This window comes from Canis lupus, chromosome 30 (assembly GCF_003254725.2).
Source record: "Canis lupus dingo isolate Sandy chromosome 30, ASM325472v2, whole genome shotgun sequence".
Taxonomy (NCBI): domain Eukaryota; kingdom Metazoa; phylum Chordata; class Mammalia; order Carnivora; family Canidae; genus Canis; species Canis lupus.
Window position 1 is genome coordinate 36,293,408 of NC_064272.1, and position 19,875 is coordinate 36,313,282.

The 19,875-nt window shown below is 39.5% G+C and overlaps 1 protein-coding gene across 2 annotated transcripts in view; it reads left to right on the forward strand.

Moving 5' to 3' along the window:
• Positions 1-1,504: 1,504 nt before the first annotated feature.
• BBS4 (Bardet-Biedl syndrome 4) overlaps positions 1,505-19,875 on the forward strand; it is a 57,560-nt gene continuing 39,189 nt past the window's right edge. Inside the window, exons 1-2 of one of the 2 annotated variants that reach the window (XM_025472240.3) lie at positions 1,505-1,842; positions 12,677-12,728. In XM_025472240.3, the coding sequence (XP_025328025.1) occupies positions 1,819-1,842; positions 12,677-12,728 (76 nt within the window). In that variant the 5' untranslated portion in view covers positions 1,505-1,818. Of the gene's footprint in view, positions 1,843-7,882; positions 7,940-12,676; positions 12,729-19,875 lie in introns of those variants that run through there. The other variant, XM_049104344.1, reaches the window with a different exon arrangement.

The following is a 19,875-nucleotide window of genomic DNA, read 5'->3' on the forward strand; positions in this document are numbered from 1 at the left end:
AAAAATCTCTTACCCAGGGAAACTTCTCTGCCCAAACAAGTCTATATTGGATCTCCCTGTTATTTGCTCTTTTCCTCTGTATTTTTCCTTATTAGCATTTACCACAATTCTATAGTTATGTAGTTTTCATTTAATTTTATTTTTTTTCTAATTGAAATAGATAATACATCTGCTTGGTAAAAAATTCAAATTGTACACAAGGTATAGAATAAAAAGTCTCTTCTCTTCCCTGCCCCTCTGCTCTGCTACCCAGTTGTTCTCCTTACTAGTAACCACTTCTAGCATTTTGAATCTACTTCCAGAGATATTTTCTGAGTACACGAGCAATTATGTACATAATACTCATTTTTTGCCTTCTCTTTATTAACACAGATATATACATTTTTCTGCACTTTGTTTTTACCTGTTAATAATGTATCTTGGCAATTCTTCTGTCAATATGTAAATAGTTGCCTCTTTTCATGTATCAGATAGTAAGTACGGGCTTACCATAAATTTTTAACCTCAATGATTAGGCAATGAGGTTGTTTTCAGGCTTTGGTTATAACACACAATGCTGCATTGAATAACTTTGTATGTAAAGTCATTTCTCGCAAATGTACCTATAGAATAAATTCCTAGAATTCAAATAAGGGAATTAAAGATGATGTGCATTTTGAATTTTGGTAGTTATTGCCAAACTGCTGTCAATGGAGGTTGTATCCATTCATATCCCCACTAGCCACAGATGAAAAATGCATGTTTCCTCACAACTATGTTAGTGAAAGATTTTTTTTTTCCTTTGCCATGTAAGAGGGGGAAGGTATCTCTTGGAAACTTTAATTTGCATGTTTTTTTTTTCCTTCCTTGCAAAGTTATACTTTGATGTCTAAACAGCCATTTGTACTTATTTGGTGAACGGTTTCTTCATAAATTTTGCTTCTGTTATTAACGTCTGACTTCCTCTCTCTGCTTTTAAGGTCGGTGCTGTGGGTGCAAGGGCTCCTCTTGGCGGTTTTCCTTCCTTCCATAGTTTCAGGTCCTAGAATGAATGAAGTTCAGGAAGCGACGAGCTCACGTCACGCGGCGCTCCAGCTCCGAACTCGCGTCTGACGGACTCCAGAGCCCACGTGTTCCTTCCACGAGAACTCCCCCCACGCCAGGGCCCAGAGGGGTCACGTCACGTCACGTAACCTGTGCCGGGGAGCGGGTTGTGCCCAAACCGCGGACGTCTGTCCAGTCGCAGCGTCTTTCGGCCGTTTCACTGACTTTTGAGGGACGGAGGCCGCGAGGCCGCGTTTCCGGCTTTCCCGGGAAATCTCCCGGGTTTTTCCCCAGTATTTCCGATCCCATCGAGACTGCGCTCGTCGGCAGCCCGCCTGCAGCGCATCCGCAAACTCTGGCGCCAAGGGGAGCGGGGGCCCGAGGCGGCGAAGCCGAGGCTGGAGGTGGCGGCTGAGCAGCGAGCAGGTTTCCGGCGGCCGAGAACGGGCTTCGGTACCTCAGGGCGCGGGGCCAGGCCTCGCGGGGGAGCTGGAGGGCGCGCGGCGGCGGCGGCGGGGCGGGCGGGGCCGCGCGGCTTCTCTGACTCTCCGGGGCGCCCAGGGGCTGTCCGGCAGCACGCGCGCTGCCTCCCGGGTCCCTCTCGGCGCCCAGCCGCGGGCGAAGCCGCCCCCGACTCGCGCCGCACCTCCCGAAGACCCTCCCAGGCGGAGGCCGCCACCTCGACCTCTTCCCGCGCGGTCCGGCCGCTCCCGGCTTCCTCCGCACCACGACTTCCGTTCGTCCGACGTCTGCGAACCGCCCACTTCCGCCCACGCAGCGGTGGGCGGAGCCAAGATGGCTGAGGAGAGGCTGGCGACGGTGAGCGCCGACCTGCCGCTCGGTGTCCCGGCCGCCGGGATGGGTGGGCCGCCCCGAGCGGAGCGGAGAGGCGAGGCGAGGCAGGCTGGCGGGCAGCTGTGCCCCACGCAGCTGTCCCCGGGGGAGGGCGGAGCCGGCCCTGCAGCCGCTGGGGGTGCGCGGGGCGGCGCGGCCCGGCTCCTGGGAGCGGGTCTCCCCGGGCGACGCGGACTTTGCCGCGCTGGGCCGGTCCGGGCGCTGGGGTCGGTCTCGTCCAGTCCGATCTCGGTCTCGTGAGATTTGGGAAGGAAGCGCTGCCGGCCGGGCCGCCGTCGGGGTTAATCTCCCGGACTGGGCTCGGGGCCGGACGGAGCCCGGGGCTGTCGGCGTCCGCGCCGCCTGCTGGTGGACGGGCCGGCCCTTCCCCGCGGACCTCTCCGTCTTTTCTCTTTTTCTTTACTTTTTTCTTTTTTTTCTCTTTTCTTTTTCCTCCCTCTTCCATCCTCCCGCTCCATCCTCCCCTTCCCTCCATCCTCCTCCTCCCTCCCCATCTCCATCGCTCCTCCCCGTCCCTCCCCCTCTCCATCCCCCTCCCCCTCCCTCCCCCCTCCCCCTCCCCCTCCCTCCACCCTCCCCCTCTCCCCCTCCCTCCACCCTCCCCCCTCCCCCTCTCCCCCTCCCTCCACCCTCCCTCTTCCCTCTCCCTCCCTCCCTCGCTCCTCCTCCTTCCTCCCCCCTCCCCTTCCCCCCTCCCCCTCCCTTCCCCCCCTCGCTCTTCCCTCCCCCCTCCTTTTCCTTCTCTCCTCCCCCCTCCCTCCCTCCTCCCCCCTCCTCCTCCTCTCTCCCTCTCCCCTTCCTTTCCTTCCTCTTATCAGTTTACCAGCATCTAGTATAACACCCAGTGCTCGTCCCATCAAGTGCCCCCCTGACTGCCCATCGCCCAGTCCCCCTGTCCCCCCACCTTACCCCCCTTCCACAACCCTTTTATTTTTTCTCCGTTGTAATTTAGTTAGGAAAGTGCTTTGTTGCGATTCAGCGGGAGCCTGAGGTAGGCATTAATTAAAGCCCACGGAGACGGTAATAGAGTAGCCCAGAACTAACTCAGGGTGACCCTGTGGCAGTTTGTGAAGTGTCTAGAATTGGATCTAATTTCTGCAAAGATCTAAGTGCAAAACCTTGTCTACTTCTGGTGTTTAGTTTCAAAGCATCTTGTGCCCTTTTGTTAGAATGGCTTTAGTTATTTATTTGGAATGTATTGCCCTTTGAAAACCGGCCTGGAAAACATAGGAGATAACATAGCACTTTTTGGCTGTTTTACAACTTACTTTTGGGCCATTAAGGAGCAAGGCCAGTGCTATTTGGGGGTGGGGGGTGGGCTTGTTTTCTATTCCCTTTTCATACCCAGAGAAGTCAAATTATTTTTAGTGTCATCATACAACCCTGAATACAGGGACAGAGGCCCAAATCAAAGACTTTTGTTAAACTACAAATTTAAAAAAAAAATTTAAATAGCATGGTTAGTGTTACAAGGTTTTAGATATTAGAAATATGGCAAAGAAAATACTTCACCTCCATAAATGTAAGGTATAATGGTAACACGACAGTGCTATAAATACAGCTTATTTCTCCAGTGCTCATTGCCCATAGAGATAGGTGTTTATAAATAGAATATGAACGTGATTTCTGTGATGCCGGAATTGTCCTGACCTTTCCAATCTAATAGTATCTTACAGAGAATGGCTGTTTTGTTTCAATATGGCTTTAGCTCTTGAGCCTAAAGTTAACTGGTTATTTTCATTACTGTCAAGTTTATTGCTAGCAGGGTTGTATGTATTTGTAGGAATTTCATCTTTTCACATTACCAGTGCATGGAGATTTGAATTTTGCCCTTTTTGGAAGTGATCTGGTCTTGTAATAAAATGAAAAGCCCCCCCCCCCCGCCCCCCCGTCTCATTCACTCAGACAACTGACCTGTATCTCCCTGAAATAAAAGCAAAAGAAAGCACAGAGTGCAAGGGTATTCATTTGCAGAATTGTTGATAGTGGCAAAATGCTGGAAGCAAGGTGAATAGGGGAAGAGATGACTTATGATACCTCCATTCTGAGGAATATTATGCAGCCATTAAAAGTGTTAGAACTATATATGTTGATGTGGATGGTATACATTTTTAAAAATCTAGATGTGCAGTGGAGTACTAAAAAACAAAATTTAACTGAGTAGACTTTAAAGATCTTACTGGCTTTATTCAGCGATTCGTGAATCAGACGGCATTCATTCTCCCAGACAGGAGCTCTGAAGAGCCGTACAAATGAAAGGCTTTCATAGGCAGAAAGGAGTGGGAACAGGGAAGTTCTACTAGACAAAAAGGTTGGTAATTGCAAGGTCACTTTCCTCTAGGTGATGGTAGGGGTCTTCAGGCACATTACCTCACTTATACTGATTAGATGGTTTCTGATTGCCTGGTTTAAGATTCTGTTCCTGGGAGGTAGAAATTCAGTCTTGGTTTGTTGACATGGGACTTAGCATAAATAACTCCATTTGGGGCTTTTTTTTTTTTTTTCTAAAGTGGGCTCCACTCCCAGCGTGGAACACACAACACAGGGCTTGAACTCACAACTCTGAGATGAAGACCTGAGCTGAGATCAGGAGTTGGACACTTAACCAACTGAGCCATCCAGACACCCCCCCCCTTTTTCTTTTTCTTTTTATTGGGGTATATTGTGTGATCTTAATTTTGTGGCATAAAAAACCCCCACATAGATCTGTGGATATGGATATACAGATGTGGAGGAAAGAATACTAAGAGACTTAAAACAGAGACTTTTAAATGCATAAGTAAAAAATCTAAGACTGCTGCTTTACAGGCCTTGAAGCCAGGAGACATCCCAATAAAATGGAGTAAAACTAGGCTAATATGAGACACACAGAAATTGTAATACACTACCCAAACTACCAAGGATTATTACCAGTTAGTTCCTTGGGAAAACTGGGGACTGATTTATATATTTTTAAAGAATATATAGTATTGATATTTATATATTTTTAAAGAATATATAGTAAATGATTTAGAGATCTTAAAAATAAAAGCAAATAATACTGCTTTCTATGATTTATGCTTACAAATTTTTTATAACTCCCTGATTCCCATTATTCAATGTATTTGTATAAATACCTGTTTTTCTTCCTGTAAGTTTAAAGATTAAACCTTTCAGAATGGAAAGTAAAAATTACTATTGTATTAGTTGACTTGACTCATATATAGTGCCTAGCACATACCAAATATTACATGAATATTTGTTAGATGAAGAAAAGATCACAGAGTACATAAAAATGAAAAACCAGAAGAACAAAATGGATTCTCCATATATCCCAGCTGTAAAGATCAAGTGGGCTAATAGAATCCTTTCTATCTGAATGTTGTGAAAGATACTTTGAAAAGGAGACTAAAAAATTATAATTTATTTTAATTCTCCTTTTGCAGAAAGGTTGCTGGCTCATGAAGATGCTTTTTGAGCCTTTAAGATTTTTATTTTTATTTATCTTTTAGTATTCTCTCTGCCCACTGTGGGGTTGGAACTCACACCCCCAAGATCAAGAGTTGCGTGCCTTGCTGACTGAGCCAGCCAGGCAACCTGAGCCTTTAAGATTCTTAATATGTTCCCCAAAGTTTATTTTTTTTTATTTTTTTTTTTATTTTATTATTATTATTTTTTTTTGTTCCCCAAAGTTTAAAAAAATTCCAATCAGGGGCACCTGGATGGCTCAGTCAGTTAAGCATCTGATTCTTGATATCCGCTCAGGTCATGATCTCAGGGTTGTGGGATTGAGCCCTGCATTGGGCAAGGAGTGTGCTTGAGATTCTCTCCTTCTGCCCCTTCTCTGCTTATGTGCATGCTCTCCCTCTCTCTAAATAAAACCTTAAAAAAAAAAAAAAAATCCCAGTTAGAAAAAAATAGAGTTCTTCAGCATTTTAAAAACCAGCTATGTTGAGGTATAATACACATACCATAAAATTTACCCATTTTAGGTGTACAGTTGGATCAATTTTAGTAAATTTATATATTTGCAAAACTGTTACCACAATCCTCTTACCTCCATCACTCCAAAAAGTTCCCTTGGGTCCGTTTGCAGCCACTCTCTACTCCTAACCACTGATCAGTGGCTGACCACTGATCTTTCTCCATTGTTTGCTTTTTCTACAATTTCATGTAATCACACAATATAGTCTTATGTGTCTGAATTTCACTTAGCATGTTTTTTGAGGTTCATTTATATTGTACATAGCAGTATTTTGTTCCTTTTTTTTGTTCCTTTTTATTTCTAAGCAATATTCCATTGTATGAATATATACATTTTGTTTATGCACCAAGTGATGGACATGAAGACTGGTTTCCTGTTTTTGACTATTATGAATAATGTTGCTGTGAATCTTTGTACGGATATGCTTTTATTTATTCAGGAGTGAAATTGCTGGGTTATATGGTTAGTGTGTGTTAACAACAAAACTGCCAAAATTCTTTGTAAAGATTTTATTTATTTATTTTAGAGATATAGAATGAGTGGGAGGAGGAGCAAAGGGAGAGGGATAAGTGGACGCTGAGGTCAGGAGCCCAGTGTGGGTCTTGATCTCAGGGCCCTGAGATCATCAACTGAGCAGAAATCAAGATTTGGATGCTTAATTGATGGAGTCACCCAGGTGCCCCATGCCAAGCTTTGCTAAAGTGGCTATATATACCATTTTACATTCCCACGAGCAGTATGTGAGGGTTTCAGTTTTCCACATCCCTGCTTTGTTAATGCTTCATATATTGTCAGTCTTTTAATTTGTCATTCTAATGTATGTATATTGGTTATTGTGGTTTTAATTTATATTTCCCCAGCGAATAATGGTATTATCTTTATGTGCTTATTCATCCATTTCTCTTTAGTGAAGTGTGTCTACAGATATTTTGCCCATTTAAAATGGGTTATTTGATTTAGTAAGATTTCTGTATTTGTTAAGTCAAAATAATAAAATAGCTAATAGAACAAGTATGTATTTGAGAATCTTGTTTTCTGAGAATCAATTTTTTTGTTGTTGTTGTGAAGTGTATCTTAGCTCTAAAAGAATGAATAAAAGGTTATATGCAAATTTTAAAGAACAGGGTAATGGAAAGTTGTGTTTCTACCTCACAGGTTAAGAAATGGGTCATTAACAATAACTTTGAATTCTAAATGTTTCTTCCCTTACTGCATTTTCCTCCTACTCTGTCAGGAGTATCTCTTTCCTCAATTTTGTTACTCGTCTGCTTTTCTTTATAGTTTTATCGTATTTAATACCTCTAGATAATATATTGGATTTAAGAAATTGTGTAGTTTATTCATTTTTCAGTGCTGTATATTATCCCATTATATGAAAATACTATAATTAATTTATCCATTCTACTAGACAGAGATTTGAGTTCTAATTTCTTCAGCTTTATTGAGGTACAGTTGACAAAGTTGTAAGATATTTAAAGTATACAATGTGATCAGTTGGTATACATTGTGGAAGGATTCCCACCATCAAATCATTCATCACTCCACATATATACCTTTTTTTTTTTTTTTTTTTTCCTGGTGAGGACATTTAAGTTCCACTTTCTTAGCAAAATTTTTTTTAAGATTTATTTTTTTATTTGAGAGTGGTGGGAGGGATACCTGCAGACTCCCCACTGAGTGGGAAGCCAGATGTGGGGTTCGATCCCAGGATCCTGAGATCACCACCCAAGCCAAACTTGAGAATTGGACGCTCAACCGATAGAGCCACCCAGGCACCTCAGCAAATTTCAAATTATACAGTACAAATTTAAATTACACAATATAATGTCAACTATAGTCACCTTATATTCATCTTAAAAGCTTGTACACTTTTACTAACCTCTTCCTATTTCTCCTACTTCCCAACCCTGGCAATCACTTTTTTATTCTCTGAGCCTGTGTTCAACTTATTTTTTCCTTCTGATTTTCAGTTTTAGTTTTTTGTTTGTTTGTTTTTTAAGTAAGTTCCGTACTCAGTATGAGGCTTGAACTCATGACCCTGAGATCAAGAGTCACATGCCCTACTGCCTGAGCCAACCAGGAGCCCCTGACTTTAAGGTATTAAAAGTAATATTATTAACAGGGCTAGGGCCAGGATAGGGCAAGTGAGGTGCTTAGGGTGCAAAAAGTAAGAAGTAAGAATGTCTCAGGCCTGGCTGTAAACATTCTTTTTTTTTTTTTAAGATTTTATTTATTTATTAATGAGAGAGGGGGATGGGGTGCAAAGAGGCAGAGATACAGGCAGGACAGAGAAGCAGGCTCCATGCAGGGAACCTGACATGAGACTCGATCCTGGGTCTCCAGGACCAGGCCCTGGGTGGAAGGCGGTGCTAAACCGCTGAGCCACCCGGGCTGCCCTGTAAACATTCTTATACATGTCTCTTAATCTAAGAGTTTCTCTAGGGTATTTTGAGAAATGGATTTTTCATTCATGGAGTAGGTACATCTTCAACCTCATTACTTGTGGTAAACTTTAAGGTGGTTGTAACCATTTATGCTTCTATCATCAGTTCATATTGCTTACATCTTCGATGTCATGGTTTTAAATTCTGTTAATATAGTTGATGTGAAATGAAGTCTTAATGTGATATTAACTGATTATTAATGAGGTGGAGCAGCAGTGGTTCGTTGTCTTTTACTTTTCTGTGCAATGCCTGGCTCATGTTTTTCTTTTATAAAATATTATTTATTTATTAGCACAGTGAATGAGAGAGAACACAAATGATGGGGAGAAGGGGGAGGAGAAGCTGACTCCCCACTGAGCAGGGAGCCCGATGCAGGGCTCTATCCCAGGGCCCTGGGATCATGACCTGAGCTGAAGGCAGATGCTTAACCAACTGAGCCATCCAGGCACCCCATGTTTTGCTTATTTTTCTACTTAACTGTTTTTCTTCTTGCTTTCTTTTTACTGTTTGTTTTGTAGTTAGTTATAGTTTCTAGCTGTTAATCCTTTATCACTTTTTGGGGGGGATTTTTTGTTTTTTGTATTGCAAATATCTTCTTAGTTTTCTGTCTTCACCTCATTTTTGGGTTAGAAGTTCTTAATTTTAATGTAGTTGAATACTTAGATATTTTCTCAATTGGTTTGTGCTTTTATATCTTACTGAAGTAATCCTTTCCTATATTTTTTTCTAAAGGCTTTAAATTTGCCTTGTTCATTTTTAGTCTTTGATCTATATCAATTCATTTTCATTTCCCTGATAAAGCTTTCTTTCTGTCTGGAAGTCTGTTTTGTTTCATGTTAATATTGCTACTTTAGTTTTTCTTTTTGTTTCTATTTTCCTGGTGTATCTTTTTCCATCTTTTTACTTTGTTTTTCTTTGCCTTTCTGCTTTGGGTATTTTTTTTTTAATTTTATTTATTTATGATAGTCACAGAGAGAGAGAGAGAGAGAGAGAGAGAGAAAGGCAGAGACACAGGCAGAGGGAGAAGCAGGCTCCATGCAGGGAGCCGACGTGGGATTCGATCCCGGTTCTCCAGGATCGCGCCCTGGGCCAAAGGCAGGCGCTAAACCGCTGCGCCACCCAGGGATCCCCTTTGGGTATGTTTTTATATAAATAGCGTACATCTAGATTTTTAAATCCATCCTGATAATTTAACTGGAGAATTTCATTTTTTCTTTCTTTTCTTGCCCCTCTCTCTCTCTCTCTCTCTCTTTTTTTTTTTTTTTTTGGTTGAATTTCTTCTTTCTCTCTCCTCCTCTCATTTCATTACTTGGAAGTTGTATACTCTATTCTTTAGTCTTCCTTTAGTGATTACCCAATTTCTTTTTATAATACATATTTAACTGAAAGTTCAAATTTAAAACTTGGTAATGTAGGGATTATCAAATGCTTTATTACCCATTGCCATGCCACAACATTGCCATGCTACTGTTGTTCAGTTTTGTAGTTTTTGTGTTTCTCAGCACCACAAATTATACTTTGTTTTATTCAGTAAGTGGATGTTTAGAATACTTCCATATTTTACTAGTTCCTTTGCTCATTTGTCTCCTTCATTCTGGGATTCTTTTCCTTTTTCCTAGTTTATATCCTTTAGAAGTTTATTTAAACAAAATTTTTGTAGTTTGGTGGTTTTTTTTTTTTTTTTTTTCTTTAAGTAATCTCTATACCCAGCATCGGGCTCAGACTTAGAAGAGTTGCATGCTCTTCCAACTGAGCCAGTCAGGCACTCTGAAAATTAGTTTTGGAAGACGTAAGAGTTTAGATTTGAGGTTGGCAGACTATTTTTTGGTAATAAATATTTTGGGCTTTGTGGGCTAGTCTCTGTTGCAAGCAATTCAACTATGCAGTTGTAGTGTGGAAGCAACCATAGACAACATATAAACATGTGTGTGACTGTGGTTTGATAAAATTTTAGACACTTAAATTTGAATTTTATAGAATTTTCAGGGCTTACAAAATATGAAAAAAATGTAAAAACTATTAAAAATGTAAAAAGCAAGGATGCTTGGGTGGCTCAGTTGATTGAGCATAACCTCTTTGTTTTGGTTCAGGTCATATCTGATGGTTGTGGGATTAAGCCCCACATCAGGCTCCCCACTCAGTGTGAAATAAGCTTCAGATTCTCTTTTTCCCTCTGCCTTCTCCCGTTCACATGAGCGTGCGCGTTCTTTCTCTCTCTCTCTCTCTCAAATAAATAAATAAATGGGCTGGATTTGTTTGGCCTGCGGGGCATAGTTTGTTGACTTTGTGTTTAGATTACTTTTATTTTACTTAGCACCTGAGATGTGAGAGTGATTTTTCTTATAATCTCTTTATGTGATATTATTTTCCATTTTTAATTGTTGAGACATCAGGTGTCAGTCTAATTGTCCTTTCTGTATAGGTTAGCTAGTGATACTTTTTTCCTTTGGTTACTTTTTTTAATATAAGATTTTATTTATTTGAGAAAGAGAGAGCAAGCTCCAGCGGGCCAGCAAGGGCAGAGGGACAGAGAAAACAGGCTCCCTGTCGCGGAGGGAGCCCCCTCCGAGGGAGCCCTACATGGAGCTCCACCGCAGGACCCCAGAATCATGACATGAGCCAAAGGCAAATGCTTAACTGACTGAGCCACCGAAGCACCCTCTTTGGTTGCTTTTAGGAACTTCTTATTGTCTCTGGTGCAGGACCTTTTGATGAACACAAGTGGGGATTTATTTTCATTTAACCTGGTCAAGATTGGTTTAGCATTCTGAATGTAAAGATTAGTGTCCAGGGCAGCCCGGCTGGCTCAGCGGTTTAGCACCGCCTTCAGCCCAGGGCCTGATCCTGGAGTCCTGGGATCGAGTCCTGCCTCAGGCTCCCTGCAGGGAGCCTGCTTCTCCCTCTGCCTGTGTCTCTGCCTCTCTCTCTGGCTCTCATGAATAAAGAGATATAATCTTTAAATTAAAAAAATAAATAAATAGGGAATCCCTGGGTGGCTCAGTGGTTTAGCGCCTGCCTTTGGCCCAGGGCCCGATCCTGGAGTCCTGGGATTGAGTCCCACATCGGGCTCCCGGCATGGAGCCTGCTTCTCCCTCCTCCTGTGTCTCTGCCTCTCTCTCTCTATGTCTATCATAAATAACTAAATAAATCTTTAAAATATATATATATATATATAAAGATTAGTGTCTCATTACTTCTGGAAAATTTCAGCCATTATTTTTGCTTATATCTTACTATATCCTATATAACAGAAGGTAGTATAAGAAAACTCCATTTGAAGATTTTCTGCAAAGATCTTATGTGTAAGATAGTATTTATTATATTGAATAATGTCCCTTAACAAATAACCCTCCTAGGGGTGCCTGGGTGACTTAGTTGATTAAGCGCCCAACTTTTGATTTTGGCTAAGATCATGATTGCAAGATTGTGGGATCAAGCCCCAGGTCAGGGTCTGTGCTCAGCAGGGAGTGTTCTTAAGGATTTTTCTCTCCCTCTCTGCCTCCCCCTACTAGTGCGTGTTCTGTCTGTCTCTCTCTCAAATAAATAAATCCTTAAAAAAAGAAAAAGAGAAACTCCTGGAATTGAGTGCTAGGCAGTTTCTATATAGATGACCTCATAAAATTCTTTTTATCAAAATGACTACTTTTTGGTTTGGCTGCTAAATGTATAGCATTAAGTATAATACTAATATGTAGTATTTAAGAGCTTAGTACATTTATTTGTGCACATTTTATGCATTATAATTATATATTACACAGGGCACCTGGGTGGCTCAGTTGGTTAAGTGTCTGACTCTTGGTTTCAGCTTGGGTCATGATCTCAAGGTCATGGGATTGAGCCCCACATTGGATTCCTCACTGTCCAGAATCTGCTTAAGATTCCCCGTTTTTCCCCCTTCTCATGCTTTCTCTGTCTTTTAAAAAAATAGAATCTTTAATATATATATATAATCATATATTAAACATAAGACTATATTATAAATATGCATTATACATTATTAATAGTTTGGATAGCCAAAGTATGACTTGACATTTGATTTTTAAACCATATTAAAAATAAATCTTTGTGCCCACATGTATTGCATGATTGGAGAGCTACTGATTATTATTGTTTGAATGCTTTTTCAAGTTAGCAAGATAGGGATCCCTGGGTGGCGCAGCGGTTTGGCGCCTGCCTTTGGCCCAGGGCGCGATCCTGGAGACCCGGGATCGAATCCCACATCGGGCTCCCGGTGCATGGAGCCTGCTTCTCCCTCTGCCTGTGTCTCTGCCTCTCTCTCTCTCTCTCTCTCTCTGTGACTATCATAAATAAATAAAAATTAAAAAAAAAAAAGTTAGCAAGATACATGGTGTTGCTTTCACATAGACTACTTTTTTTTTTTTTTTTCCAGAGAACTCAGTTTCCTGCATCTGCTGAATCTCAAAAACCCCGGCTGAAAAAAGGTCAGTACACAATTTTATTGTATGTGTGTATTTGCACAGATTTTCTATTGATTCTTTGTTCTATATGCATTAGAGCTTTTAAAAATGTGAGTTTTTGGGGAAAGCAGTAATAGTCTAAATATTCCTCTGTAGCTTTTATTTTATGGAGTTTTTATTTTATTTTATTTTATTTTTTAAAGATTTTAACTTATTTATTCGAGAGAGAGAAAGAAAAGCAGAGGGAGAAGCAGGCTTTGTGCAGGAAACCTGATGTGGGACTCGATCCTGGGTCTCCAGGAGCACACCTTGGGCTGAAGGCAGCTCTAAACTGCTGGGCCACTGGGGCTGCCCTATTTTATGGAGTTTTTATTTTTTTATTATTATTATTTTTTATTTTTTATTTTTTTAAAATTTTTATTTATTTATGATAGTCACAGAGAGAGAGAGAGAGAGAGAGAGAGGCAGAGACACAGGCAGAGGGAGAAGCAGGCTCCATGCACCGGGAGCCCGATGTGGGATTCGATCCCGGGTCTCCAGGATCATGCCCTGGGCCAAAGGCAGGCACTAAACCGCTGCGCCACCCAGGGATCCCTATGGAGTTTTTAGATATGGGATTGATTTTACCTGTACATGTGTTTAAATGGGGCTTTGTTATTCAGGTGTGTATTTTCTACTTGTGGACAAAACACTCTGAAGTTACCATGGCACACATCAGGCCCCACATAATCTCATGTCTGTTAAATAAGTGTGAGGTTTTATGAGAATTGAGTCTGTGAAGACTAGGTAAAGGCATATACTATAAAGAGCTGCATTAAAAAATCTGATACAGATATGTTATATTTTATTTAGAAGAATAGGATTCCTTCATTTGTTAACTTCTAAAGCCTTAGGAAGGTTTGCAGATTGTAGTTAACTATATTGGATTTTCTGTTGGTGTCCAATAAGCATCTCTAATACCTCACAAACTCATCAGGCATTAGAAAATACCCAGACTTTTTATTTAGCAGAAGAGACCATCTATTTTATTATTTACCCATTTATTTATTATTTTCCAGATGAGGAAACCAAGGCTGAGGGGAAGCAGCATGACTTACCCAGGGTCATGGGGGTATTTCTTGTCTGCATTATGAGTGATGATTAACAGGTCATACACCCTTTAGCAGCATGTGTTTTTCCTGTTGTCTGCTAAGATTTTTAAATTTCATTTTGCCAGTAAATTATTTAGTTTACTTGGGGCATTTCTTTTCCACTTTGAAATTATAATACAAGTTGTTGGAAAATATGATTGCCTTCAGAATTTGTTTTCAGAGTTTTTCAGGAATATATCTTTCACTGAAAGAGCAGTACATCTATAATTCAGATTACTTATGAAGTTGAGGTGTTTCTTCTAATATCTAACATAGTTGCACTTACTTTTTACATCATTTCTGGACATGCAAATCATCTTGCTGTGATGTCTATCACTTCATTTAATTGCTGGGGTGATTTGGCTAGTTAGGTGGGGCTAGTGAGTATTGTAAGTATCTCTTCTGTGCTTCCTCCGGAGTCAAACTCTGTGGCTCAATAGACTTGGGTGTCTGAGGTCCAGGAGAGCAGGAATTAGCATATATACCAATCAAAATTTGGCACATGAGCAATTGAGGCTAGTGAGATACAAAGCTGATAGCTATGGGATGGAGGGTCACATTTGGCATGTTATGCTATGAGAAGTAAGAGTGCTGTAGTGCCCTTTCCAATCTTTTCTTGCTACTTTCTGATTTCAGTTATTAAAGTTTAGTTTTTCCTGTTCTTGAACCCCCTCATACACGAGTACTTACCCAGTTCCGGGATCAGTAATAGATATTTGGAATACAAAGATAAATAGGGCATGGGTTCTGCCCTCAGGAATTAATAGTTTTCAGGGCATATAAAATATAAGCAAATTATTGAAACGTAGTGTACGCCTTCCAATTTTTCTAGCTCTTTTTCTATGAAATGTCTAGAACTCTTTTGCCATTATTGCTTTAGTTCTCTGATGAAATTCATTGTTCTCATTGGAAGTATAGAGTTCAGAATTAAAAAAAAAAAAAAGAAAAGAAAAAGAGTTCAGAATTAAACAGAGTATTTCAGATGTGAACAGGACCAAGTGGAATGTCTGAAAGGTAAAAATCTCTTCATCTGGATCTTTTATTTATTTCAGTCCAGCACAAAGTTGCATTGCCTTTTGGTTAACCATTTTACACATTTTAAATACCACTATATTTTACAATTCCTGGGGTGTCATTCATGTCAAATACAATGGAGTTGTACAAAGTGGTGACACAAGCACCTAAACTATCAAAGGTATAACTTCTCTTAACCTGCCCTTAATTTCTGGCTTCCACAGCCCCAAATTTTATGTCACTATGGTGAATTACATTGATTAAATTTTGGAATGTTGTAACAACCTTTGAATTCCTGGGATAAACCCCACATGGTATGATGTATTAACCTTTTTATATGTTACTACATTCAATTTGTTTCTGTTCATGAGGGATGTTGGTCTGTAGTTACTATTATTTTTCCACTGCTTTTGTCTTTTTTTTTTTTTTTTAATTTTTATTTATGATAGTCACAGAGAGAGAGAGAGGCAGAGACATAGGCAGAGGGAGAAGCAGGCTCCATGCACCGGGAGCCTGATGTGGGATTCGATCCCGGGTCTCCAGGATCGTGCCCCGGGCCAAAGGCAGGCGCCAAACTGCTGCGCCACCCAGGGATCCCCTTTTTTTTTTTTTTGTATCAAGGTTATACTGGCCTTAAAACAAGTTGGGAGCTATTCCATACTTGTCTTTTCTGGAAGATTTTGTATAGAATTGGTGTTATGTCTTTCTTAAATGTTTGCTGGAGTGTGACAGTGAAGCAGTCTAGGTCTGGATTTCTCTTTGGAAGGCATTTCAGTGCAAACTCAATTTCTTTAATAGATATGGGGTTATTTTAGTTATACATATTTCTTTAGGGAGAGCTTTAGTAATGTTTTTCTTTCAAAGAAATTTGTCCATTTCACCTCAGTTATCAAATTTATTGGCATAAAGGTCCTGATACTCCTGTATCTTCCTTTCAATGTGTAGTGATATTCCCTCTGTTCCTGATTTTGATGATTTAAGTCTATTATCATTTTTTTCTTGATCAATCTGGCTAGAGGTTTATTCATGTTATTGATTTTTTCCAAAGGACCAGCTTTTGATTTTATTTTTTCTTTTCTATTGCTTTTCTGTTTTGATTTCACTGATTTCTGCTCTTATCTAATATTGTGTTTAATTTGCAGTTTCTTGTTTCTTTTTGCAATTTCTTACAGTAGAAAATTAGGTAATTGGTTTGATATCTTTCTTCTCTTCTGTTTTAAGCATTTAGTACTTTGTTTCCCTCTAAATACTGTTTAACTGGTTCATAAACATTTCAAATGTTGTTTTAACTTTTATATAATTCTAAATATTTTAAAATTTCCTTTGTGTTCCCTTTTAACCTGTGCACAATTAAGAAAGGTATTCATTAATTTCCCTGTATTTGGAAATTTTTCCAGATTTTTTTTGGTTATTGGTTTCTAGTTTAATTCTTTTTTTTTTTTTTTTTTAGAATCTTTTTTTTTTTTTTAATTTTTATTTATTTATGATAGTTACACAGAGAGAGAGAGAGAGAGAGAGAGGCGCAGAGACATAGGCAGAGGGAGAAGCAGGCTCCATGCACCGGGAGCCCGACGTGGGATTCGATCCTGGGTCTCCAGGATTGCGCCCTGAGCCAAAGGCAGGCGCCAAACCGCTGCGCCACCCAAGGATCCCTGGTTTCTAGTTTAATTCTAATTATACATAGAGAACATACTTTATATGGTTTATTTTATGACCCATAATGTGATCTATGTTGATGCATATTTTATGTACCTTGAAAAGAACATGTATTTTTCTGTTGGATGGAGTAATCTACAAATGTCAGTTAGGTCAAGTTGTTTGATAATGTTCTATGTACTCACCGATACAGATATTAATATCCTTACCAGGAAGGTACTGATGCCCATAATGAGACAAGAATGTTGAAGTATACACATGTAATTATGGGTTTGTCTGTTTCTTCCTAAAGATCTGTCGATTTTTACTTTGTGTATTTTGAAGATCTGTTGTTCGATGGATATGCATTTAAGATTGTTTGACTTATTGGTGAACTGACTCTTATCATTATGTAATGTCTCTCTTCTATTCCTGATTATATTCCTTCTTTGAAGTCAACTTTGATGATAATAGAGCTATTCCAGTTTTGCTTTGATTAGTCTTTGTATTATAATGTATAGTTTACATACAGTCAGATTCACCTTTTTTTAAAGTATAAAGTTTTGGGAATTTTGACAAATGAGAATAGTTCTGTGACTACCACCATCACCACAATCAAGATGTAGAACAGCTTAATCACCCTCAAAAATTCATCTTTACTTTGTAGTAAATCACTTCTTCCACTTTCAGTTGCTGGCAATCATTGATTTTTTTCTTCCTATAGTTTTATCTCTTTGAGAATAACATTTGAATAAAGCATACATTATGTAACCTTTTTAGTGGTATTTTTCACCAAGTGTAATGTTTTTGAGATTTATCCATGTTGTGTATTTGATTTTTTTTTTTTTATTGATGAGTAGTATTCAGTTATATGTTTATGCTGCAGTTCATTTATCCATCTGTTCATCAAAGGACATTTGGGTTTTGGGCTATTACAAATACAGCTGCTATATAAACATTTGCTTCAAGGGTTTTGTGTGAACATATTTTTATTTCGTTTGTGAAGTGTTTTGGAGTGGAATTGCTGGATGGTATTTTGAATATATATTTATTTTTACTGGAAATTGCCAAACTGTTTTCCAAAGTAGTTACACTGTTTTGTATTTCCTTCTTCAAAGTATGAGTGTTCCTTATACCTCATAAATGATTTGGGAAATAGTTTCTTCTTTTTAATTTTCTGGAAGAGTTATGGAGAATTGACCAACTTCATACTTAAATATTTGCTGGAATGTTTCTGTGAAGCCATTTGGGCCTTGAGTTTTCTTTGTAGAAATGTTTTCAAGAACAAATTCAATTTATTTAATAGAGATAAGGCTAAACAGGTTACCTAGTTCTTTTTATTTATTTACTCATGAGAGACACACAAAGAGAGGCAGAGACACAGGCAGAGGGAGAAGCAGGCTCCATGCAGGGAAGCCAATGTGGGACTCGATCCCGGCACTCCGGGATCAAGCCCTGAGCCAAAGGCAGGCGCTAAACTGCTGAGCCACCCAGGCATCACCCTAGTTCTTAATTGAGCTTTGGTAGTTTGTGTCTTGCAAGGAATTATTTTCACTTCATCTAAATTGTCAAATATATTGGCATGAAGTTCACAATTTTCCCTAATGGATATTAAAAACACTATGAAGCCTCTATAATTAAAATAGTATGGTATTGGTACACATTTAAAAGATAGGCCATGGAGGGGTGCCTTGGTGGTGCAGTCAGTTGAGTGACTGACTCCTGGTTTCAGCTCAAGTCCTGATCTCAGGGCCAGTACAAAAGAGGAGTTGCCATATGCTACATTTTTATAAGAAAGAAGGGGAAGTAAAAAAATATGTATGTACTTATTTTCACAAAAAAGAAACACCAGAAGGATTTTGGCTATTTCCAGGGTTTTGTAGGGAAATGCTGTGGGAAGGATGGGGGATGTGACACTTCTTTAGGTATGACTTTCAGTGTAGTTTTGACTTTTAGAACCATGAATTATTTCATTAAAATTTTGGAAAGCAAATATCTTAAAAATAAAATGCAAGCAGAAGCAAATATACTATGGTATGATTGGAGTCAAGTTTTCTTACTGTTGGAGAAGGGAGTTACATAATATAGAAAGGGGAGAGGTGAGATAAAACCCTAAGGTATTGGTTAATAATTGGAGGTATCCGTATTGAGCACATGGCTTTTAATACAGATACATAGTTATAGAATATATTTTTTCCTTGCCTGTGTCAGGGAAGGGTTAGCAGCAATGACCCCCTGGTAGCCAGGAGCACAGTTAGCTCCCAGATCTTAGTTTCTATTGTTCTCAAGTAAAAGGAACCAGGATTCCTTGGGGAAATGCCTAATTCCATGATTAAGGCTAGGAGATCTTGTACCAGAAAATAAAGAATGGCTTACAGAGTGTGATGGGGATTTGTCATAAAGGCACAGAAGTGGGTTTGAAGGGCTTTCTCTGGCCACTGGCCAGTTCTGGAGCCTCTACTAATATAGCAGTGAATATAACACATAGGATAAAATAAGAATACACCAGTGCATACTGATAAAAGTATACAAATAAGGAAAAGGTCTTAGAAAATAGAATGTTAACTAGTAGAATGAATGATAAAAATTACTGTTTGACAACCATCATAGTAATAATTGATTCATGCAAGACTCCTCAATGGATGCTAAAACTAGTGGGTAAAAGTTTGATGGGAAACAGGATATTTACATAAGTCTCTAAATATCCCTCTATAAGTATGATACTTTTAAATTATAAGGTAGTAGTAACTTCATAGTGGAAAAATTTACCAAACACTACTTTGACCAAGTGATAGAAGGTAAACATCACAGTAATGGAGCAAACCAGCATCCTGTGCTTCCTAAATCACTTCTATTGTATTCTTGCCAAAAATAATACCTTCAGTCTAATCTCGAAGAGATATTAGATGAACCCAAATTGAGAGACAGTCTACAAAATACTAGTCTGCATTTAAAAAAAAAAGAAAGAAAAAACTATCAAGGGACCCCTGGGTGGCTCAGTGGTTGAGCGTCTGCCTTTGGCTCAGGGAGTGATCCCAGAGTCTTAGGATCCAGTCCTGCATCAGGCTTCCTGTTGGGAACCTGTTTCTTCTTCTGCCTGTGTCTCTGCCTCTCTTTGTGTCGCTCATGAAAAAATAAAATCTTAAAAAAGACAAAAACAAAAACAAAAAAAACCTGTCAGGGTCATGGAAGACAAAAATTAAAGAAGACTAAAGAGACATAACAGCTAACTATAATATTTGTTTCTAGATTTGATTTAGAGCAAAAAAACCCATCTTTTTAAAAAAGGTTATTTATTTTTAGTAATCTCTATACCCAATATGGGTCTCGAACTCACAACCCTGGGATCAAGAGTTGCATGTTTTTCCAACTGAGCCAGCCAGGTGTTCCCA